Source organism: Dreissena polymorpha, chromosome 5 (genome assembly GCF_020536995.1).
Source record: "Dreissena polymorpha isolate Duluth1 chromosome 5, UMN_Dpol_1.0, whole genome shotgun sequence".
Taxonomy (NCBI): Eukaryota; Metazoa; Mollusca; class Bivalvia; order Myida; family Dreissenidae; genus Dreissena; species Dreissena polymorpha.
Window position 1 is genome coordinate 22,383,071 of NC_068359.1, and position 26,100 is coordinate 22,409,170.

General features: G+C 35.0%; 1 protein-coding gene across 1 annotated transcript; it reads right to left on the reverse strand.

The window, feature by feature from the left end:
• Positions 1 to 25,011, reverse strand: LOC127831101 (transcription factor HES-1-like). The gene is made up of 3 exons (XM_052356091.1): positions 24,769 to 25,011; positions 1,125 to 1,220; positions 1 to 713 (listed from the first exon to the last, which is right to left on the reverse strand). The coding sequence occupies exons 1-3, from the start codon at positions 25,009 to 25,011 to the stop codon at positions 96 to 98; spliced, it is 957 nt and encodes a 318-aa protein (XP_052212051.1). The 3' UTR covers positions 1 to 95.
• Positions 25,012 to 26,100: the final 1,089 nt, after the last annotated feature.

The following is a 26,100-nucleotide window of genomic DNA, read 5'->3' on the forward strand; positions in this document are numbered from 1 at the left end:
GTTTTTCACATTTGTATTTATATGTGCATATAAATTACATATAAAAAATAACAATCGAAAACAATAACACACAATATGTAACGCACATAGACATGTTAAAAGGGTCTCCATAAAATATCTTTAATCACGTGACCAATTTCGTCATCTCGACCTCGACCAATGGAGACAACTCCATCCGAGTGGGGCACATTTACATTGCCGCTCATTGTCGTAGAGTTGTTTTCACTGGAATAACCAGAGTCCATACTGCTATCATGACTACAGATGTTGGTTCTAGTATGCGTCCGGTTGACTTTGCATTCACGGTAAGCTCTGCAATTCTGATATCCTTCTGGTACGCGGGCGTAGTTTGCAACGGGAGAAACGTTTGGAGTGTGGAGCGATGAGGTCATACTGTTACTGACGTCACACATTCTTGCCGGAGTAGACATGTGTCGCTGTGCAATGGTTTGATAACGTTCACTGCAGTTCGGTACGGAATGAGCACCTGTTACGTGTATGTGGTCACTGAGAGCTTTGATCGTGTACGAATCTGTGACCATCTGAGCGCCGAGGAAGGTCATGGCCTCTCTGAGACAGTCCTTGAACCCGGTGCTGTATGCGGAAGCGGAAGCTTCGGTTGATATGGTTACTGAAAACTGGTGTAGTTGTTTCAGATGTAACACTGTGAGGTCCAGAATATCGGCCTTGTCTACGCGAGTCATAGGGGCAACCTAAAAGTTTAAATAATTGATCATGTTTATCAAATTGATGTTGTCAACTGGTAGCATTTGGTTTATTAAGGACTTAAATTATTTTCTTAAATACTTTTAAATCAAATATTCATCGATTATTTATAACGAATATCTGACTACGCAACAACACTATGTACTTTTAATTGTCAATTGCGCTTTGATGTAAACAAGTAACAAGTCGTTTGAACAGCTTTCTTAATTACTCCTTAGAATATCATTTAGATGACAGAGCTCTAAAATGTTTGAGTACAGACTTTTTAAGAATCAAATCTAATCGTCGGTCTACAAACGCGTACCACATATTTTGCACTCGATGTCTAACATTTTAATGAATTGTGCAACTTGCGTCTACAATGATTTGACTGATGCTGCATTGGTTACTAAGGCTACCTGCTGCGTGATAGTGTCCGCTATGAGAACCCTGAGTTTGTCGATGCTGTGGTTCATCCGCTCCCGTCGCTGCTTCTCCACTAGCGGCTTCCGGACCTGCGAGGTCAAGAAAATTGTGTTTTATAACCGGTGATAATTTTATTTTATGCTATATATTTAGTAATGAAACACAGAAAATACCCATGCGATGTTTTGGTTATATCAAAGATTTATACATAAATGTTTATTGATATATCTGTGTTTTTTTCTCTCTCACTGTAATGCAATTCTTATTTTAATGAAAAGGTTTTCAAAAAATATACGATAAAAAGTAAATATTTGGTCCGACGTGATTACTCCGTGTATTGGACATTACTAGGTAGGGCGACAACTTTTCATACGTATAAGCGCAAATGCGATATAAGTTGTCTTCCGTAACACGTATTGTGTAACGCATACCGCACTTAATCACATATAGTTTATATCTTCATAATTTCTACGCAACCCGCATTAGGTGAAACAACCCACAACTTATTGCTTGCAAATCAGTAGCTTGTTTTGCAATTTAAATAATAATATTAAAAAAAACAACAGACAATCGTAATTTAATATTCGTATTAATTTTATCGCTGTAACGAAAAGCACTATATTAATAAAAAAAATGATTTACGTATATAGTGGAATTTCGACCCAGTCGATATCAAAAGAGTACATGTTTGCTCATTTTCACATGCTATTCGTTATTACTTCTTAACATCAAGAACAAAATTCCATTTTGTTCAATTAAATTAAGAATTGACAATAGAATTCCTAATTCTTAGTGCAAATAATAATTTCATTTTAATTGCTTAGCTACCAGATGATGTCAAAATCTTAGTATTACAGTTGTCTGCCGGCATTTAAATTCGCAGTGAATATAACACATAAGCAACACTTAATTATACATAGAAAATTGTGTCTTAAACATATATCAAACAGCTGAATCCAACCTTTCTTAAGTAAGTTTTGTCCCCTTCTCTTTCTTGCTTTACCGCAACCATCGTCAAAGCCTGTGTTTCCCGTAAAGTTCTATAAGCTAATACAAAAGTCTTAGAAGTTATTTCTAGGTGAAAGGACTCAGTGAAAATATATCAGTTTCAAGATCTATCACACGTTTGAATACCAATTCCTTGCGGTTTTCAATACTGTGTATTTGATCTTTGTAATATTTTAATTCGGTGTACACAAAACCAAGGTTTATATACACATGCACATGTGTCAATTAAAGACACGAGTCGTTGTCCAATTCACACATCACGTGGATATCCTCAATTAGCAAAATAAACGTGATACACATGCGACCCTTTAAAGGGATCTTTTCACGCTTTGGTAAATTGACAAAATTGAAAAAAGTTGTTTCAGATTCGCAAATTTTCGTTTTAGTTATGATATTTGTGAGGAAACAGTAATACTGAACATTTACCATGGTCTAATATAGCCATTATATGCATCTTTTGACGATTTTAAAACCTAAAAATTATAAAGCGTTGCAACGCGAAACGATTGAATAATTTGGAGAGTTCTGTTTTTGTCGTTAAATTTTGTGAAACTACGAAGATTGCTTATATAAGGTATAAAATACTTCATGTATATGTACTCGGCGGAATAGCTCAGTAGGCTAAGGCGTTTTTACTTCACGACTCTGGCAGGACTCCAGGGGTCACTGGTTCGAAACCTGGTCCGGGCAATGTTCTTTTCCTTTTTTTAATTTTATTCTTGATTTTTAACTGGAGCTTTTACGATCCAATGTTTACATTTATCGATATAAAGCATTTAATGAATAAGTTAAAAACTGCCAAAATCTGTGAAAAGGCCCCTTTAAGTAAAACTACTCGAATTGTGTAATTAAGCGTGTCTCAATTAAGAGGCAATTACAAATACCAATTGACGACAAATTACTTGAAAGTTTACAGTTAGCAATATTCCAATTAAATGGCTAATGTACTAAAAAGGGGGCCACACGTATCAGGTTTCAGGTGCTTTGATTGACTTTGCGGTAAAGTTATGATAACCTCGCATATACGTTTTTTGTATCGATATATTTTATGAAACTCGTCCATACGTATGTGCTAGTCGAGGTCATTCTTCTATAGACCTTAGAACATATGGTGTTAGTTTACACGTTAATGTGTTGATATATAATAGAGCAGTAATATTGTTAACATACTATTGAATTGATTGGCATTTTCCGTTTACTGCTAACGCAAAGGCAGACAAAATCTATGTAAAAACACTTATTAAACAAGCACACGTGCATAATCACATTCGAAAAAAAATAGAAGAAATGAGCTATCGATTTGGACTGTCGAAGAAGTTGTAACTTATATACTTATTACAATTACAAAACTGTGGTATTAAATAGTAAAAAACTCCACACAATTTTTGATAGAACAATTCGATTAGTCTACACATAGTGTAAAGTAAGGATATTAATATAAATCTTGTAAATATGTGTACTATCAACATACATATACATTATAATTTAATAATATGTTAACAGATAAATGGATCTTACATATCATCGAATACAAAACAACGTTGATATTGAATAGAATAAAAAGTACCTTTTACTACCTATATGGCAGAAATATCCGGCATTATATTCGTCATAGTCATTTTATTTTGCATTTTATTTTAAATGTTATAATAGTTTTCATATTGCCATTCCAAGACGACCTTTTGTGCATTTATTCATACATGTTTGTGGAGATAATAAATTTAATGCAATGCAAACATGCTCATACCCTGTTTTTGCAAACATTCATTATTATTTTGGAACAGTTAATTGAGTCGCATTCTGAGAAAACTGGGCATAATGCTTGTGCGTAAACTGTCGTCACAGATTAGCACAGATTAGCACAGGCTAATCAAGGACGACACTTTCCGCGTTTATGACATTTTTCGTTTAAATGAAGTCTCTTCTTATCAAAAATCCAATTGAGGCGGAAAGTGTCGTCCCTGATTAACCTGTGCGGACTGCACAGGCTAATCTGGGACGACACTTAACGCACATGCATTATGCCCAGTTTTCTCAGAAAACGACTAAATTTATAAGCTGTTATCAAAGTCTTATCTCAGACACTACATAAACCCGTATAAACTACAATATATATATGACCTAGATTTTACATGAATGAAATTCAAACAGTATAAACAACTTAACAAAAATATAACCTGAGATTTTGTCTATGTTGAGGTATCATTTACTCTGTACTTTTATTCCAGTTTGTTGTTCATCAACGTTTTATACGGTATTGCAAAGTACGTTATTTTTGTTGTTAAAAAATAAAACATTATGTTGCTTTTTTGAATGTATCATTTTTAAGCATTCGGTATTAAAAACATATTTACCAGGCCGTCAACAAAACAGGAAAAAAAGTTTATCGGCAATACAAAGAGTATATACATACACAATGAAATTTAATTCATTTATGCAAACCCAGTAAAGCTGTACGACTGACACTATTTCAAGGTTGCAAACCGCTAATTGTTTATACTTAAATCTTTCAATACCCGTAATTTGTTCATCAATGTTGTGAAACTATGCTAAAAAAGTATTGTATCAAGTGAACTTTTATTGCTTTAAACTGTTTATATCCGGGATTCGCTTATAAATCTCGTGAACTTATGTAATCAACGCGCTGAAGGCACCGAAGTTGTTCGCTGTTGTCCTTGATTAGCTTGGGCGCATTGCACAGGCTAATCAATGTGCACAGGCTTATCTTATTTGACGTGCATTAAGCCCCGTTTTCCCTGAAAGCAGCCAATATGTAAAGATTTCAATGATAAACACTAGACTGGCCAATGTCGTCTTACAAGCTGGTATATACACTCACTGCTAGAGGGTATATACTCTAACTGCTAGAGCAGAATCATTTGTCGTCTGCTGCAGACAGGCAGCGGTAATCGTCCCTAGCAGAGTGATTTGCGGTTCTTACCGTACTTAAGGCTTCTAAGCACATACTGGTTTGCAAAATATGCTCTGTAAATTTAGCTGGCCGCTAACGCGACCAACTAAAAACAAACAACATGTTTAATATATATTGCTGCCTTGTTTCATATGTAGATCGAAATACATCCGCGTGTCGCTGAAGTCGGCTAACCTAATTATTTATATCACAAAGGTAAATGATTGAGTTAAGCGTTTTACAGTGTAGATTTTATAACCAGACCGATTCCTTTAAAGAGTGGCATCTGCAAATAAAACACACATCAGGCGTATTTACCCAACCTTCGCGCAGAGATTTGAATGGAACAAGAACACGCTGGTAATGCGGATACTTCGATAACAGATGGCACTTCGATAACAGAGAACAACGAAAGCCACGCGCTAGTTCCTCAGTTTTTCAAAAGTTATGTCCTAAAGATTAGTTTTTGGGACAAGGCACATGGTCGAGTTGATTAATGATGTATCCGGTTGTATTGGGAAGAAAAAAAATCACGGTAAAATGGTAGATTTGTGCCCGTAAAATAGAAAAACAGCATAAACGGGGTGAACAGTAAACATTTCAACACAATAAAACTACTTAGAAATATTGCAAGAAACTGTTTCTATTCCAGCATTTGGAGTAATCAATGTGCTTCAAATACTCAAATTTTGATAGTATTCAATGAAATATTAACGAAGATAGAGCATTTTTTAATAGGTGGTATCCATGAAATTGCGGATACTTTGATTCCTGATATAGGACACTTCGGATAACAGAGACTTTCAACAAATTGGGCACTCTGATAACCGCGTTTCATCTTCTACTTGAAATGCATTTATGTATATTATGGCTATTCTTACCAAACATTTTGAAGAACGAATCAATTTGAATTGTCAAGCGCGACACATTGGGAATCAATGCATAACGTAATTACATACACATGTGAAATATAACCAATGGCGTTGTTTGTTTTCAAAACTCTCATTACTATATATTTATGCAATTAATATTATAAGAGCTATTTTTAAATAAGATTCAAATGCTTATTTCTGAAGTAATATATTTCAAGTGACAACCGGAAATAATTGTCTACATAATGAACTTTTTTGGTGGTAACTTGAGATTCAGAGGGATGAAAATACAACGGATCATGCGGATTAACACGATTGTGTTTAATTTTAATCATAGCAGGCCTCTAGATAACGAGAGCAAATGGATCCTAAAGCGGCAAATAAACATTTGTTCTTCGTAAAATACTTTGTAAAGTAACACTATACTTGGTGAATAAGATGCCGAAGCAAAACTGTCGCTACTTGCATAAAAACTGCGCATTAATGAATAAAGTAGAGTAACAAGTATATACTGCTTAACACTGATGAGAAAACCGATTGAGAGTTAATTATGCGGTATTCATGTGTCTTCATGATTGTCACATATTGTTTTAAAAATAAAAAACACATGAAAAAAGCAGACACAATACAAACAATCATGTTTAATTACATTTAAACCTTATCTCAGTAAAATCATATTGAGCCGACTAAGTGAAACATCAAAACAAAAAGTTATTAAAGGGGCCTTTTCACGTTTTGTAAATTGACGCCATTTAAAACGAGAGCGCCGATGGCGCTGAAAGCATAGTTGCAAGATACAGGGAAGTTGCTGCTGAAGTAAATGTTTAGGTCAAAATATACTAAATAGTTTCCTTATATGTTTCGATGTAAAAGCGACAACTTTGAGCGAAAATAAATACAACATTTTGCACATAGAGACCCCCATAACCATACCTTTTCTTGACGGGCATTCTTAGCTGAATCGATTTAAGCAATAAAAAAGATTTGTCATGTTCAAACCAAAAACAAATTCGACTCAAATCAAAATCGACTGTTTTTGCGCCTTTTTCGGCCGTTTTCTAGTGGATTGTAACCTTTTGCAGTGCAATTTTTTACTTTAATCTCCAACTTTATCCTATTTCAGGGATTAAGTAGTGAACACCTATGCTTACCCTATCAATATCTCCAAACGATAAAACCAGAACAAAGTGTATAACATACCTTCGAGGAAAATATGATGATTTGTTTAGAAAGTACAGCCCTTCATGACTCGATTATTTAGTATATTGTAGCCTTAACGATTGCTGACATCACGAGTCGCCCCCCTTGTTAACAAAATGCTCTATTTTTAGAAACGGGAATTCCAAATAGTGAAGAATGTGAATGGTTACAAAATGACATAACTATGAAAAAAAATACGTAGAATTACATTATTTCACGCATACCATTATGCAACCATCCGTTTTCTTTTCCGACTTGATACATTTACAGCTTTCCATTTAATATTTTACAGACACAGCACTCGTCCAGAATTCGCGCGAATCCATTAAATCCGATGCCACATTTAAACCGTTAACTCTACTCGTAACGTAAATTTCTGGCTCAAAGTAAATCATTTTAACTTCAATTAACACATCTCTATTACTTTTAAACTCTACTTCATCAAATCCATAGAAAGGCACGTCAGAATCCATGTCATAAATCAGAAAACATTCATCGTACTCCGCCATTTTTTACACATTTTCAAAGAATAAAAGTGCTTTATGCCCCACTTCCTGCTGAGAATATGTTTTAATTTCTATTTATAATTAACCGATGAAATGTTACATATACTTTAACCAGGGCCTTATTAATTCAGTTATGTAAACATTTGACCTCTCACAGAACAGTAAACGAAGGAAATAGAAATTGGGATCCCATATAAATTAGGTGTGAGGTCACTATCAACAAGAACAGAATTGTTTTACGAACGAAATTTGTTTTAGGTTATAAGAAGATTTTTTGACATAAAACGGTCTTAGAAAAATTCACTTAAAATGGTGTCAGCAATATTCTTGGAAGAAAACGTTAGAAAAACGTTTCCCCCCAAAAAATTGTAAGAATTACCATATGCTAAATTAAATAGATATTTCGTCTGATTTTTGATCAGGTAAGGCTTCATAATGGACAACCGATGTATGTGGATTTTTGAAATGTGGTATATACCATAAGCATAGGTGCAAGCACCTATGCTAAAAATTGTTTCAGATTCGCAAATTTTCGTTTTAGTTGTAATATTTGTTAGGAAATAGAAATACTGAACAGTTACCATGCTCTAAAATATCCATTATATGCATCTTTTGACGATTAAAAAACCCTTAAAATTGTAACATAACGCACACAAAACGCACATTTGGGGCATTATTGAGTTGATATAATAATCGAAATTTGTACCAGGTTTCATACATTCTTGGATAGGCGGCCACCTGGATCAACATTTCTATAGCCTCGGGTTATCAAATCCGGCCACGGATATTTGCTTACCTTATGTGTCAATCTTCGGTCATTTCCGTATGTATTCGTTATGTGTCCGTTGCATACGTCATAGTTATGTTGCAGACACGTGACTTAATCAGAATTGTACACGTAGACGCGTGACTTTACACGGCCAATCAGAATTGAAAACGAAACAATTATCAAAGCTTTCCTTGTTTATATCTATATTGATAAAGCGGTCTTGCTTGGAAAGTCGAAGAAAGCAGACGTAATATTGCTTGCTGTCGCGGGCGGGGCCCGTTGCGGGCTTCGCATGTATCTTGTATTTGACAAACATTTTGGAAACGTTGTGTTGTGTTAATAAGCAGAAATAAAACGTAAAGAAATCAGAATTGGACTCTGTTTATGTTTTTTGTGTCACGACGAACTATGCGACAAAATTATAAAGCGTTGCAACGCGAAACGATTGAATAATTTCGAGATATCTGTTGGTGTCGTTATATTTTGTAATACTACGAGGATTGCTTATATAAAGTAAACAATAAATCAGTCATTGTATAAGCACGGATGGCCGAGTGGTCTAAGCGATAGATTTTTGCTTCAGGGGTCAGTGGTTCGAGCCTAGTCTAGGGTTACTTTTTTTCTTTCTATATTTTTTTTACTGGAGTTTTTAAGATCTGATGTTTATCAATATAAAGCAGTTAATGACAAACTTCAAAACATGGAAAATTTAGATATGTTATTAAATCTTGTATGCGTCATTTGTGGAAAGAAACGAATAAAAGGTATCATTCATTAACTCCGATTCGCTCATCCTGTAATATATAATTATGTCATGTATATCCAAGTTGTTCATATGCAGAATGTGTTATGTTTATATTAATAACAAAGACGGGTATGCACAACTTTGACAACACTATCGTGTGATTCAATCGACCGCCTGTTCCATTATTGCTATTTTTTTACTTACTGACATTGAACCAAAAAAAATCCACTAGAATTTCGGACCTGCATCCCTGCTGATATTTATTTCTAAGTTGCAGTTTTAGCAGAGTGATGTTTCATGACATGCTATATATTATATTATAAGTCAATGGCCTTAGTAACTTCATTAGGACATAATTATACTTGCTTTAGATCAGACGCTTTGCTACAAAGAATGGAATTTAAAATTGCTTAAGCTCGTGTACTGCGCGAAAATCCATCTGTTGGATGACTCGAAAACTGGAAAATGTATAGTCATATAGACTGTACTCATCAGACATATTGAATTATTTTCACATTTATCTTTCACATTTATACAAAATCAGAATCATATTCCAAGAGGATAAAAATATTTCGGTAATTCGTTTTTAATTTACGCCAGTACATACATTTATATTTATCGCCTGCTTACTATAACAGTATTCCACAGAGAATTCCGCATTTCTGATTTACTAAATAGAGTGTTTTATATCTGGTAAAAAGTTTCGAGTAATCTGAAATAGAATTGCCATTGTTATTGAAATAATCGGTAAAAGAAAATTTGGCATTCGACTCTTTAAACATTTGAATTTCCTCAAATACGTTAGTAAATTAAAATGTAACACGTTGTAACATTAATGGACATATAGATTTTTTATTTGGAATAGTTGACACGTTCTTGATTTATTTCTAAGTATTTTTATTTTGTTGAAATACGTACTGTATCAATTTTTGTATAAAATCCGCCGTTTTTCCACGAATTTCTTTCTTCGCAATTTTAAGTACTATACCATTGATCGACAAAACAATGTTTCGTGTCTGAAAACAAAATGAACAGAACATAAATGCAAACAATCTGAAGAACTCGCCGCTCGCGCGTTGCTTTTGTTGTTCTCTGTTATCGAAGTGCCATCTGTTATCAAAGTATTCGCATACCCGGTGTGAAGAAAAGCTGGATAAAATCCCTGCCTTCATAACAAACCACGATAGCCTAGCCACGTGGTACAATAATTTTACCGTTTCTATTTGAATTGTTTTAATTAAAGGGGCATTTTCACGTTTTGGTGAATTGACAAAATCAAAAAAGTTGTTTTAGATTCGCAAATTTTCGTTTTAGTTATGATATTTGTGAGGAAACAGTAATACTAAACATTTACCATGCTCTAAAATATCCATTATATGCATCTTTTGACGATTTGGAAACCTGAAAATTATAAAGCGTTGCAAAGCGAAACGATTGAATAATTTGGAAAGTTTTGTTGTTGTCGTTATATTTTGTGAAGCTACGAGGATTGCTTATATAAAGTAAAAAATACAAGCTCTCATAGTATAAGCACGGATGGTCGAGTGGTCTAAGCGGGAAACTTTTACATCCAGGACTCTAGGGGTCAGTGGTTCGAGTCCAGTTGAGAGTTACTTTTTTTTTCTTTTTTAGTTGTATTCTGTTTTTTTTTACTGGAGATTTTTAGGTCAAATGTTTAAATTTATCGATATAAAGCATTTCATGACACACTTCAATACATGCCAAAATCTGTGAAAAGGCCCCTTTAAGGTATTTTTTTAATGAAACTAAACTTATACACTTTTTCAAACTATGAAAGAAAATTATAATACTTTTAATAATATAATACTTAAACAAAAGAAATATAATCCTACCAAATTGTAGGATTTTCTTGTGATGGCAGAAATTGTGTGTGAGAGCAAGGAACGACAACTCTGTGTGCAGATTGGTATTTACCGAATGAAAACTTGAACACAGACTAACATTATTACATACGTGGTTGCAAAATATATTTTATATATATGAATATTAATGTTTCCATACTTATGTAGAAAAATATATAAATTGTGTAAAAGTTGATGCATAGAAAACGTTTGCTATGCATTATATGATTGCTGGTGCAGATAGGGGAGGTAAACACTGCATGCTTGCTTCGAATGTATGTTTGCTAGTTTGAGAGGGGATGCAGTCTTGGTGATTCGAACTCGGGAGCACATTTTTTCCCCTTACAACTGGGTCACATATGCTTAATACACGTCATTAGTTCCCCTAATGCATTTGTCCCTCTAATCAAGCAAGATCGATAATAAGATTGTTAGTTTTTTAAGAAAAATAATTATCACCATAAGTTATTGTTTCATCGATGTCTAAACAACTGCGACACAGATTTGGCAGGTGTGTTTGAATTTGTCGTTTTCACGAAGAAAAACTGTGTGTATTGTGATTAAAGAATTGTGTCGTTGCCAAGCATTTGTTTTTTAGTTATAACTAGATATAGAGTGATGCGTGGAAAGGAAATTAACAAATCCACGGCAAGGATGCAGTCGAATGCAAGACAGTTTTGAGAAATAAGGCACATTGGCTAATGAAAATAATTTCTGACGATTTCTATCTTATACCGGACAGTTGACAGAAAGGCCATGTGAACCCCTCGATTCCACTAAGTGCAGCTTGGTAGGAATCCTGTCATGTCAGAACATGGCTTGAATTTTCGACATCAAGCTCCGTAAGCGAACATCGTTATCACTAGGATTGTTTACTCGATGCCGCCATTATTAATCTTATTAATCATAATGAAAAACGTGCACGCAAAAAATCGAATGCAAAAATATATAAGATTCCTAGCGCATTAATCAAGGACGGCACTTTCCGCTTTTATGACATTTTTCGCTTAAATGAAGTCTCTTCTTAACAAAAATCCAATTAAGGCGGAAAGTGTCGTCCCTGATTAGCCTGTGCGGACTGCACAGGCTAATCTGGGACGACACTTTACTCACATGCATTATGCCTAGTTTTATCAGGACACGACTCTCATCATCGTAACACATATAATGTAAGTAAACTTCGATTGACAGCATACACATTTGTCATGCGAGACAGGAATGTTATACAAGCGCACGTACAATCAACAAAGCGGACACGAGTTGCTCAGCATGAAACAGACATGTTGTCAGTATCATGACAGCTTAAAGCGAGATTATACGATTTTGTCAAATATTTATTAATTTATATCAAATGTGTAAAACACTTATTAAACATATATTTTAATATAAATTATATCAAAAGTTAAGAAGAACATGTGTCGAAAAATGCGAAATAAGCCAGATATTTAATTCTGAAATCGAAAATGTCTGTACAGTCGAATTCGCCAGCATGTAAATCATGCATGTACGATGTGAATCTAAATTTAGTTTAACGGTTCATTTTTTGATATTCCTGCAACGATATCTATTCATACGACACACGAACACTAACTAAAAAGACGAATGCTTCGGTTATTGTAGGAAAATATGTACGAAATATCTTCGTCACAATCGACTCGGGGCGCTAATTTGTATTTACTGCATTTTATGAAATTCGTCTTCGATGTATAATTTTTCTTGTCTTTTTGTATTATTGTAACATATTTTATCAATATATTACAATTTAACATATATAAAAAATCGTATAATCTCGCTTTAAGTTATGAAAATGTATTGCATTATTACAAAAATGAATTAAAAAGAGTAAACCACGAGCGATATGATAATAGAAGACGACGAAATTATATTCTACACACATCACATTTCACATCGGTAAAACCAAATTAATACATATATGGATTCGTCGATTAACGTACAATATGAAACTGAAAAAAACAAAAATTGAATTTTTTGTCATTAATGCAGGTTTTGTCGTGGAACGGCCCATATATATATATACTGACAGGTGGATTTCAGTGGTACTGATTGCACTCAAATCGATGTGTAACAGCATCGTGACTTCGATTCGAAACGCCTCATGTGATACTTTGTTGGCCCACAGCGATGGTGATTTACATTAGTTTAATAATTTGTAGACCTAGCATTCTCAATAACTGTACCTTGGACCACTTCTAGGCGCTATAATGCAATTTTGTATTGTACGATTATTGATACTAACAAATAACATAAACTTATTCGTATTAAATACTTAATCTTCACCCAACGTTATCAGTCCCCTTACAGTCTTCTCTAACAAAAGGAAAGTTGTTGTTTAATACTATGATATGTCACGCTATTTATCAGTGACATTGATACAGCCATACACGTGCTGGTGTCTGCAATTTCGTTCTATGAACTTTTAAGCACACCCGGCTCTAAAAACATCTTTCATTACTACATTACTTTGTAGATAAATACATTAGTGTAATAATTTGTTTATTGTATCGAGACGTTGGTAACACGAGTCGCCATTTATTCAGCATTTCATTGCCGTAACTTCATTGTTATTCACTGTTGATTGTACTTAAATTTCCATCATAACAGTGTATCGAATGGAATGACTAAGTTAATGTTATTCACTCTTCATCATGATAAAGCACACTATCGCAAAAGATATCTTGCCATATTCGCATAATTTATATTCTATGACGTTAAATAGGTCACATTATTCTCTTCAAAAGAGAGGTTACTTCTCAGTGTGACATTTAAGCTGCTATTCATTTTTTATGTGACACGCATTTTTATGAACTGTTCATGTCACTTTGTTATTATTATGGAAGCTATCATAGTATCACATAAACGTGAACATGGGGTCAATGCTTTAGATGGGTTATTTGACAAGCCGATACAATTTATGTATCGGTCAGCGTTCGAGCATTTGTTTTTTATTGTTTATTTAAAATAAGGATTAAAACTTTAGCATTAACATACTTTTAAATATGACTTGCCACAAAATGATCTCATAATGTTTGATCATGTCAGTTTCAAAAGAGAAAATATATTGTTTTAACTTTATGGTCATTAGTCTGTTTTATAATACTAATCCGGTCAAAGGTATACGCTCAGATAGTATTGTCTGAATTCTGGATTTCTTTTTTTTTCAACACAATTTATTTAAATATTGCAAACAAATACATATATAGTATGCAAAGTAACACAATAATGTAATGCAATCAAAGATAGAAAAATGTAATGTTATATAAATATTTTTTTGAAAGCATATGCATGTAAGTTTTATTGTATGTAATTTGCCAGTAAGGCTAGAAATATTACTTTTTCTAAAATAAGTTACAGGCAAAAGCATATCTCTGTTGGAGATTACATAACTTTTTTAAGTACGCACTTTTTTATTTAGTACAATAAAAACGCATGTGATTTGTGTTGGGAAAAAAAGGAAACAGAAAATAAGACATTCCCTGTGTGTAAAGACAAAAAATAAGTACACATTGTAATAACACATGAAAAAGTCATAGCGTTACATAAATAAAAAAACATTTTCCAGTGTTTAAAGACAAGAAAGAATATATTGTAATAACAGATACAAAATGCATAGACACAATAATAGGTGCATATAATCATACTTTATGGCACGCATGGCCTACATTTATTTGTTAAATGACGGTACGCTATAATTTTTATCCCACTTTTACAGCGAAATCGGTTGATTAAAGCCCCGTTGATTAAATTTCATCTATAATCAACGGCAAGGCTATAATCAATGGCACGAAATGACGTCATCAACTGCCGAACCGGGACTACTTTTTCCCACGCACCTCGTCACCTGTATTTGCCAAGTGCATCAATAATAAAAACAATCTCAAATGTTTGTCAATCTTAATGACCTTAAAACAAAGGAAAGTAGCAAAAAAACGAGTTTTTTGTCATTTATTGTCATTAAAACCTAGTATTAGGTAAATTTAACACTATGCAAATAGGTTCTGTTGTTGTTGCTCCCCTTTGAAGAAGTCAGTTCGAGTTGCTCCCCTTTGACCGTAGAAAACAATCGTCTGGACCAAGAAATCCTGTGTTCATTTACAAGATGTACTCGGATATGCGTCCATCTGATTTTTCTTTAAAGCATCTTTTCTACCTGGCAATACGCACAAATGACACTGCATCCCGGTGATTCTTGCGTCAACAATTGGGTGTCAACAAGTTAGGTCAGATGCTGAAGGCTATGGCAAAAGACGCCGGCTTTCTCAAGCACAAGAGAATAACGAACCACTCAGTTCGCAAATTCCTGGTCCAAAAACTTCGAAATGCAAACATTCCACCCACTGAAACCATGGCCATAACAGGGCACAAAAATGTCCAGTCCATAACCAATTATTCCAACATATCTGTTGAACAGCAGCAAAAGTGTTCATTCTTGCTCAGTCCAGTAAATGTAACAATCCAACAGATTCCTCTTGTTCACCTTCACGCACTGAAACTATGGCCGAAATGCAGCCTAGACAACCGATGTCTACCGTCGAACAAGTTGATCTTGATGTTCGCCCCACCCAGTCACTTCACTTGCAAATGTCTTTCTCTAGTTCGAACAACTTTGCCTCACAATTCTTTGGTGCCACTTTCAACATTCAAAATGTTAATGTATATAATTAGCTTAAATCCAAGTAATCTTTGTTATTTTGTCACGAAATAACCACATATTATAACAAAGAAGGAAATATTGTGCACCTCGTGATCGACTCGATAGTTTGATATCGAAAGTGAATTGTGTGTGGTGTTAGGCTACGTTGTAAACAAATGTAGTTCCTTGTATATAACAACTTAATGCCATATTGATATCATAAAACTTAAAGATTTGCAATTCAATATGATTAAAAGTGTAATAAATAACGCTCGACACTTTGTTTCAGAACGATATTCTGATTAAAAAAAAATGATTATTTTTGGAACGCGGAGTAATACACTGACCTTGGTTACACTACAGTCTATAATCAACACTAACCTATTATTCTCTATGTAAAAGCTTGTTTGAAAACTACAACAATTCGCAAATTAAAATATAAGTTTGTGAGGCAACGTTATTTAACAATTCTCATTAATTGTCAAAGGATTCTAAACTATTTTTTAAAATAGTTTTTTATATTCATACGTTGTATATTTCTTGGCCCCTGTTATGCTTGGGATGCATTTATTCAGTTGACACTTATATAAGTATACCTACCGGAACCCGTATAATTTGCAATAATGTTTTTAGCTCTTTTGAGAAATTGTGAATTTAAAAGAACATATTCAACTGCGAGAAACAGCGCTTATTAGTCTTTTTCAACTTGTTAAAACAGCATGAAAATTGTTTATTTTTGAAAATAATGGTTCATTTACAAACTAAGCATTTTATTGGCAAATGACTTACATTAGCTTATCAGAACTTTATCTTCTAATTAAAGAAACAATATAAGATCTGTCATGAAGAAAGACTGGATAGGATTTCATTTCATTAATTTGTGTTCATATATATCAGCATTACAATAACAACCAAACAATTGTATTATAGAAAGAACAGCTAATGAACAATAAGTTTTATATCAACGTATACTGCTTGCTTCTTGGTTAGATTGTAGTAATTGGCTTTATTAAGAGTATCGCTTTTCGACATAAAGTTCCGTTTTGATTTCTAGTTTTTTATTCAAAGACAATACGTTTAAATATTAGGCCATCATTCAAAAAAGTTTTCTCTTCTAGACCTTAATTTTTACAGTGTGTCAGATGTTTTCATTTTGCATTCAATCGAAATACTAATTTTAGAATTTTCTGAAGGCAAAGTAAGCTTTGATTCGAATTGGTATGTACTATAAGTTACACTGTTAGTAACTGATGGTGTATGGGATATACACCCTCAGTAATTTCATACCATATTAGAGCGGTTCCAATCACCTAAGCCTAACGGCTTAATTTTAATAGTTTCTTTCCTGTTTAAATTCATGCTTCAATGCAGAAACACAAACTTTTTCTTACTTATATCCTATTATTTACATGGCATGATGAATATTTATGTCAATTATCTTGCAAAGTATAAATGAAAGAATTACAAAAGTGATTAACTAATGTGCTTAAACGATGTGTTCGCAGATACAATCACGCTTATATATTGTTTTAGTTATGTAGCAATATAAATGGATATAAATTGAAATTGATGTTTTACATCAATGGCATTCCTGTTTGGTCATAGTAAGAAAGCTCTATGCCACAATAACATTGATATTTATTTGGGTCAAGGTTCACGAATAAGAACATGTTGATATACATTTTAAAATAAGAAATTTTAATAGAACATTTTCTAGAACATGACAGCAAATCGATCGCTTAAGCCTGTTTCAGAGGGGATAATCACGTGACAAACACGATGGCGACGTCCATTTCGAGACAGGTAATTTTCGCCGTTTTAAACCCTTCATTACTTTTAACAATTTGTTTAATAACGCTAATTTTCCAGCCAGATCACAACGTCATAAGCGTTTATATCGTATTAATATTCGCTCTATATCACGACTTTACTCGCTGCACAATTTCTAAGCGGGTCACAAAATTACATCTCCCGCTAAGAAAATTCGTAGCGATTTAAGTCCAGATATGGAGTGAATATAAATACGAAATAAACGCAAATCACTTTATTGCTGATATGGCTGAAAAGTTTGCGATATTTAAACGATTTATGAAAGTGATAAAGGGTAAACAACGGCGAAAAAAAGCTGTGTCAGCATGGACGTCGTTATCTAATTTGTAACGTGATAACCCCCTCTAAATGTTTTAACATTTTGAAAAAAAAACGATCGCAATGAATTGCGAAAAAATGAAACTTGAAACGGAACCTGAAAACAGTAAAGAGACATGTTCAGAGTGTTTAGCATTTTTTTGAAGTTTGTCATTACATGATTTTAATTGATGCATATAAACTTATGAGGTATGCTATCAAACAATCAAAGAATATATTTTAAGAAATAAAAAACAAGTTTTTACAAAAGTGCGTTTGGGCTTGAACAATTAACTTTCTGTTTCAAGATATATTGTTTAAACCGCTCGACCATCGCAAATAATACTATTTGATAATGCATTCTATACTTAATACAATCAATCCACGTCATGCGACTTAATATAATGAATACAACAGATAAACCCTACATTATTAAATCTTTTCGCTCGTGTAGAGTTTTATAATTATATCAATTTGTAATGATGATATCTCAATGATATTTTTTATTTTCTGTATGAATTAACGTCATTAGTGTTGTGTTGTTGCCTTATGTACAGTATTTTTTTATTTTTTAATTTGTTACAAATATGGCTTGTTTGTTTAATGGGGCTTTAGCCGTTTTGAACAGTATTTTAATCATATCACGGCAGCCAGTTAACCAACTCTCTCTATTCATTGGATAGCTGGTTTACCAGTACTAAGTGCACACAGGTATGCAAGTAACTGACACCTTCCCTACTTAAATCAAATGTAGCGGTGGAATGGGTGGAGAAACGATTTAACCCATTTATGCCAAGCGTCTATAAAAAGGCCTTGGCAAACAGCGTAGACCCTGATGAGACGCCGCACGATGCGGCGTCTAATCAGGGTCTGCGCTGTCTGCTTAAAGGAATTTCTGTAAGAAATATTCTAAATATAGAAATAAATATACTAGACATCCCTAATTTTGGAAATAAATTGATCCGTTTTAGAAGGATGGGAGAGTCCACTCAGCATAAATGGGTTAATGACTAAGCATCGCATATGTTGTATGCAGGGCCCTCGATCCTCGGATTTTTTTCTCAACAATCCCAACTCTGCAGCCTGTCCAAAAGTTGGAAAATTGTCATGTCGACAGTATGTGCACAAACGCTTTTATGTTGAAATAGGCAAACACGTGAATTTCCCACTCGTTCTGTATTTCACATTAAAAATATTTAATGCTTTAACTTCACTGAGGTGTAACCTACTGTAATCAACCGATGCATTTACAAAACAGGTTTAGACCGACTTATAAATCATTTCGCACAAACTAGTCAACCATTGTGCCCACGCTACCGCTCACCGCAGTGGAGTTTTATATTTCAAAAATATTAGATGTGCCGCTGGGAAAGATAAGTTGTTTTCAAACAAAGATGGCATCGTCTGTTTTCCACCTTGCAGACTACATAGTTTTCATCGGAACGATCATTATATCGTTTTTGATTGGCGTTTTCTTCGCAATATGGGAGAAAGTGAGGCATCACAATACACTAGAGGACTATTATCTTGCAGGGAGGAAAGGAAAGACACTGCCCGTAGCTTTGTCCTTCGTTGTTTCGTTCCAGTCGTCGATATTGATGCTCGGTTATCCAGCCGAAAGCTATGTGTACGGGACAAACAACATTTTCTTCGCCGTTGGAGCATTTGTTGCGTTCATAATTGCTGCCATTGTCATAGTGCCTGTATTTCACCCTTTGAAATTATCGACGGTGTATGAATATATGTATTTGCGATACGGAAACAATGTGTTGAGATACTTTACCCTAACACTTGGAGTGGTATATGCGGTATTTTACATGGGCTCCGTGACGTTCGGGACGAGTGTTGCCATGGAGGTTGTTATGGGTATTCCATACTGGGGCACCATCCTGATATTCACTATTGTTACGACTGTCTACACTTCTATAGGTGGCATCAAGGCGGTTATTTGGACAGATGTGTTCCAGTTCTTGATGATGGTCGCTGGATTTATTTTCGTCATCAGCAAGGTAACCATCGACCTCGGCGGCTGGATGTCAATGAAAGAGCTCGCAGGAGAGCGATTTCATTTCAATTTTAACCCTGATCCACGGATACGGTTGACATTTTGGACTGTTTCCGTCGGCAGTGTGACACAGACGCTTAGTATGTTTTACATGCAGCCAACAATGCAAAGAATCTTTTCTTTGCCAAACCAAAAGAACGCGCGAATAATGTTTATGTTTGCGGGACCCGTCTACTGTATCATAATGGTAGCCGCCGCGATAGAAGGAGGCGTGATATTCGCATACTACGCATCTCGCGGTTGCGATATATACCATGGTGGCATCACGAAGAATGTCAACGCTATAATCCCGCAAGCGATTCTCGATGTATTCGGAAATATACCCGGGCTACCTGGGTTATTCATAGCGGCGCTATCTAGCGCTGCGTTCAGCACTTTGTCTTCATTGCTGAGCAGCCTGTCGGTCATTATATTTCAAGATGCCATAAGGCCATATCGACCGCACATGACCAAGCAATTTGAAGCGAAATTGTCACGATGGTTGACAGTATTATTCGGTGTACTAGCACTGGCAGTTTCTTTTCTAATTTCAGTCTTTCAGGGAACTATTTCGTTCATCTTCCAGAGCTTCATATCTTGTATTGACGGACCAACGTGCGCAATCTTTACGCTGTCTATTTTATTCAGAAGAAGTACGACGAAGGGAGTTCTTATCGGTTCCCTGTGTGGAATGGCCGTCTCTATGTGGCTCACTCTCGGAAAGCTCTTCTCTGACGTTCCTCCTGACGTGATGCTTAAAAGTGGTCCGGTGGACCAGTGCGTCAATGTTATCCACTTGAATACGACGTATATGTCGTATTCGAATGAGTCACTTGTGTTTAATGTGACGCAAACATACGTGAACGATCCGAATGAGATTAGAACGACGAACATTCTCCACGAAATATATTCCTTGTCCTACCTGCTGATCTCATTATCAGCGTTCCTTGTTACCATGGTTGTTGGAATCGTTGTCAGCCTTTGTACATCACCGCCAAAGAATATAGACGATAGGTTGCTGTTTTCATTCAGACAACAAATTTGGTGTAAAAGGACTGGACAATCCGATGAGAAAGAATCACAAGAAAGATGCAGTGAAGAAATGAGAAGTATGATTTCAAATGGCGTAGTTGACAGGAAATCTTCGTTTGATAGATGACTTGATTGTGTTCAATAGCTTAGCGAATGTTTTTAATGGGCCTTAGCGCTATAATAGCAATACAAATATTCAAATTTTAAAGGCGAAAAGTATGTATAGATTTGAGAAAAAAAGTGTATGCATTGTTTATTCAAACTTGTGTCCTTTTGTTAAAAAACGTGTTTAACGCTGCAAGATATAAAAACGGAATGTGTAGGTGGAGCCTGTCTCTGTGGTTTTCAGTTTCCCATTTACATTATTTGTTTGTACATAATTTTGAGCATGCTATAGAATGATTGACTCTTTTATTGAAATGGAACTTTTATAGCTAACCAAACGCTCGCTATATCTGTGACTGATCCACTAGTTATTATCCAAATCTTGGGGCTGCATTGTGTCGTATATAAATAAGTTAACAAATGTGTTGTCATCTATCTTAATTGGCAGATAAGTATATTGTTATTTCACGTATAAATGTGCATTCCATTCACGTTTCATTGCTCGGTCGGTTGGACACAATATGGTAATTTTCTTTGATGACACAATATTTAAAATAAACGACCAAAAATCTTGCAATGAAAATGTTAATTTTCACCTTTTTCACAATACAGACCCAAACACGGTAATTTAAATATCATCTTTCCATTTTTACATTAAAAAACAGCGTTTTATTACTTAACACTCAATAATTATAGCGTAAGCGGTATTTGGAGTCAGTAATGCTTTCACAGTTCGCTTACAGCCTTCTTAACTATGGCAAGTAAGCATATATATGTTACCCAAAACTGAAATGTGCAATAAAAGCAAATCACTCAAAGCAGTATCTAAAGAATTGTTAAGGCAGACAATTAATAAGGTAACTTTGGCTCCTTTTTTTGAAACCAAAAAGCGAAATATAGAACTTATGTATTTGTATTATGTAACCAAAATATCCTGTTAAATCATTAAAGGGGCCTTTTCACAGATTTTGGCATTTTTTTTAACTTATTCATTAAATGCTTTATATTGATAAATGTAAACATTGGATCGTAAAAGCTCCAGTAAAAAATCAAGAAAAAAATTAAAAAAAGGAAAAGAACATTGCCCGGAACAGGTTTCGAACCAGTGACCCCTGGAGTCCTGCCAGAGTCCTGAAGTAAAAACGCTTTAGCCTACTGAGCTATTCCGCCGAGTACACATTCTTGACGTATTTTATACCTTATATAAGCAATCTTCGTAGTTTCACAAAATTTAACGACAAAAACAGAACTCTCCAAATTATTCAATCGTTTCGCGTTGCAACGCTTTATAATTTTTAGGTTTTAAAATCGTCAAAAGATGCATATAATGGCTATATTAGAGCATGGTTAATGTTCAGTATTACTGTTTCCTCACAAATATCATAACTAAAACGAAAACTTACGAATCTGAAACAACTTTTTTCAATTTTGTCAATTTACCAAAGCGTGAAAAGATCCCTTTAAAACATAAACCGAGTTGTGCGTTGTTTATGCGTGTTATGTAGCCCATATGCATACATGTTAACGCAGATAAAAATATACGACTTGTTAATTGTGTAAAAACAAATATCTTAACTCAGACAAATAAGGGCTGATACAGCGAAATATCACACGAATGGTTGTTTATATGTTTGATTGAGCTTTATAACGGAATACACAGCGTAAAATCAACCGAATTGTGCGTTGTTTATTTGTGTTATGCTTCCCAAATAACTGCTAAGTCAGTGAAATATCAATTGACTTCAGTATTGTTCATTTATATTATTAACTGGTAACTCAGCGAAATATCAGACGGCTTTTGCCTGTTTTATTTGTGCTATGTGTCCGAATACTGTTAAATCAGCGAAATATCAAATAACTTCTGCCTCGTTTATTTGTATAATGTAACCTAACTTAATTTTATCTCATATTGCTATGTATATAGGGGCCAACCTATTTGCAAATAGTTTTTTCAATCACACTCTTGTCTAAATATCGACCAATCAATCAATGGGCGAGAAATTTGGGAGACGGTTGTTATCGGTTTATCCACTGTGAAAGTCCCGGTGGGGGGGGGGGGGGGGTAACTTCCCAAATTTTAGGGAAGGGGTGTCCCGCTGAGACTTCCGAAATGTTACCCATTTTTATACCGGAACTCTGATAAAGTAGAACCATTTTAATACAAGATTTTTGAAAAAAGCATACCCATTTGTATACGATACCATTGAGAAAGTGGACCCATTTCAATACAATAAGTTTGATAAACTGGACCCATTTAAATACTAGAATTTGATAAAGTGGACACATTTCATACTAGAATTTTAATCTCTTTCATATCAATACAGTATAATTATTGAATTTGCTATTATATCTTTCCCGCTACTGAAATTTACTTTTTGATACCTGTTTATATACAAGAATGACATTTATCAAACCCATTTTGATACTGATACTTTCAAATCTATATGCATTTATAAACAAGCAAATTTCTGATTTCAATACCCATATCTATACTAAGATGCTCAAAACCATATCCATATCTAAAATTTTAGTCGAAAAACACACCCCATAAACTCGGCACATCCCTATATACCCGTACATAGGAAGTTACCCCCCAGGGTAAAAGTGATATTTATTATGAATATCACAATTACAAGTAGAACCTTGGGATACTTTGGCACCAGCGTAAGGGTATGAGAGCGTGTTTTACCTACCGTTATAGAAACATAAAGTGGTTTTAAAATTAATAGCAAATACATATTACAAACCGAATTACATGTGGAGAAGAAAGCTCATACAAAGCTATTGCTAAATCAAAAATTCACAAGCACAGATGCGACCTTGGAGGTAGCTTGTCTAGGTTTTCTATCCGCTATCCGGCGAGATGTTAATGGTGCGCAACTTCGAACCCGATGTAATAGGTTCTGCACAAATGACGTAAATACCTTAATTCTCTTAGGATGAGCATTGTTAAAGGGACTTGTTTACGTTTTTGCACATTGGCAACATTTATATTTTTTAAGATTTGCATACAATTTTCGTTGTAGTTTGCAATGATGTTTGCAAGGAAACAGTAATACCATGCTCTAAAATATCCATTATATGCATCTTTTGACGATTTAAAAACCTGAAAATTATAAAGCGGTTTAAAACTCCCGAGGTGACCCAAGTCGCTCAAACACTTGTGTCTCCGAAGACAAACGACGTGTCCCGAGTCACTCAAGACACATAAGTCAAACAAGACGTCCTAGTAACCCCCGTGATCGAAGCCTTTCAAGTGACTCAGGACAAACAAAACCGACTTATATAGTGATTAAAACCTGGTGTTTGTTGCCATTATATGTATCCCAAAGATTTACATTGACGGTTATAAATTTTGAGCATTTAATGAAACACTGCAAAACATGACACAATCTGTGAACAAGCCCCTTAAAAATGTGAACTAAACATAATACAAACCATTTTGTAGAAAATCACGAACTTTAAATCAGTATTATAAACTTTAAAACAACAACTTCAGTAAATGAAATTGTATAATATTGAACTTTGGTCCATTTGACTATATCGTTGTTCGTCTGTGTTAAGGATTCTTGTTAGCCAACCGCCGCCAAAATATATGGCTGGTTTCGTTAAAAGCTCTATCATATCTCTGACGCCATAACACATTGTTGTCCATTCTTCTTTGCCTCCCTCTAGCTTGCCTAGGTGACATGCCCAAATCAAGTCGGCTTTGGTCGTTGGACATTCACAAGTAGAGGCTTCTTAAATTTCTTCTTAAAGAAAAGGTTGAAAAGACGGAAAAGAGCAGACATCCCTGAACGCCAACTGATGTCCTGAAGAAGTCCCCCTGCTGTCCATTGAGAAGTACTGCGCTGCTGTGGTTTCCGTAGAGGTATTGAATGTATTGCACCAGCCCTTCGTCAATGTTAAATCCTCTCTTAACATGCCATAGGCCATCATGAAAAACGCGGTCAAAAGCTTTCTCAAAGTCGATGAAGTGGTGGAAGAGCTCACGTTGGTGTTGCGGGTTTTTCTCAATCATGACTCTGCACTTGAAAATCTGTTCCATTGTGCGCCACCCAGCTCTGAATCCTGAATCCAGCCTGATCTTCGGCCAGCAGTTCCTCGGGCTAACTATTAAATCGATTTAGAATGATGTGTAGCATGAATTTGATTGGATGACAGATGAGGTGGATGGTGCGGTTATTTTCGCACAACTTGAGGCTGCCATTTAACGGTAAGGGAATGAGCAGTGACTGGGTCCGCTCCTTGGGCCACCTCTTCTCCTCACAAATCTTTTGGCCAAGTGCCGCATTTGCTTCAGTCGTTTGCTCTCCTCCGTGCTTGGTCAGCTCGGAGGGGACGTTGTCCAATCCCGGAGATTTGCCTGCCGTAAGACTACGCACTGCCTCCTCCATCTCTGCCTTTTAAGAAAGGATGGACTTTCGTCGTCTGCTTCTGGTCTGGGTGCGTTATGAACGAAGGAGACTGGAGTCTGGTTTAAGCGGGTAGTTGTAGAGGTAACTGCAGTATTCAGTGTACCTGTTTAGGACTGTGGCACTCTCGGTCAGAATATTCCGGTCAGCGTTTGCTATAACACTGTATTGGACTGAGTAGTCTTTGTGGTGGTCTTTATTGTGTTGTACATTTTCTTACTGCAGCCTGTAGTCTCTTTGTCTATATTGATAAATTGATCCTATGTCCAATCTTCCTTTGCCTCCTACATCTTTTTACGCGCCCTCCTATTCGCTTTCTGGTAATTTGAGTCCAGAGTCCATGCTGGTGTACTTCTAATGCCTCAGCTCTTTTCATTTGTCACTTAGGTCCAAGACTGACATCAACATAGTTTTAAAGGATACAGATTAAGTTTGTCTTGCGATTTCGCACAAGGTTTGCAAAACCGAGCGTTATCAACTTGTTCTTCATTATTTTAAATCTCTGTTAATGTCTTTCAAGATATCATATATTCGTAATATTCAGAATGATAATCGCTGAAGGAATATATTTATAAATTCAAGCGAATACTATGAAGTTTTATTCTTAAGATTGACATTAAGTAATATAAGCAGATAATAGACAACTTCCTATAAAATGGTTTCTTCGCAATGAAATTGTCGCACTATTCTATTAATTTTTAATGATGTTGGCACCATTTGGT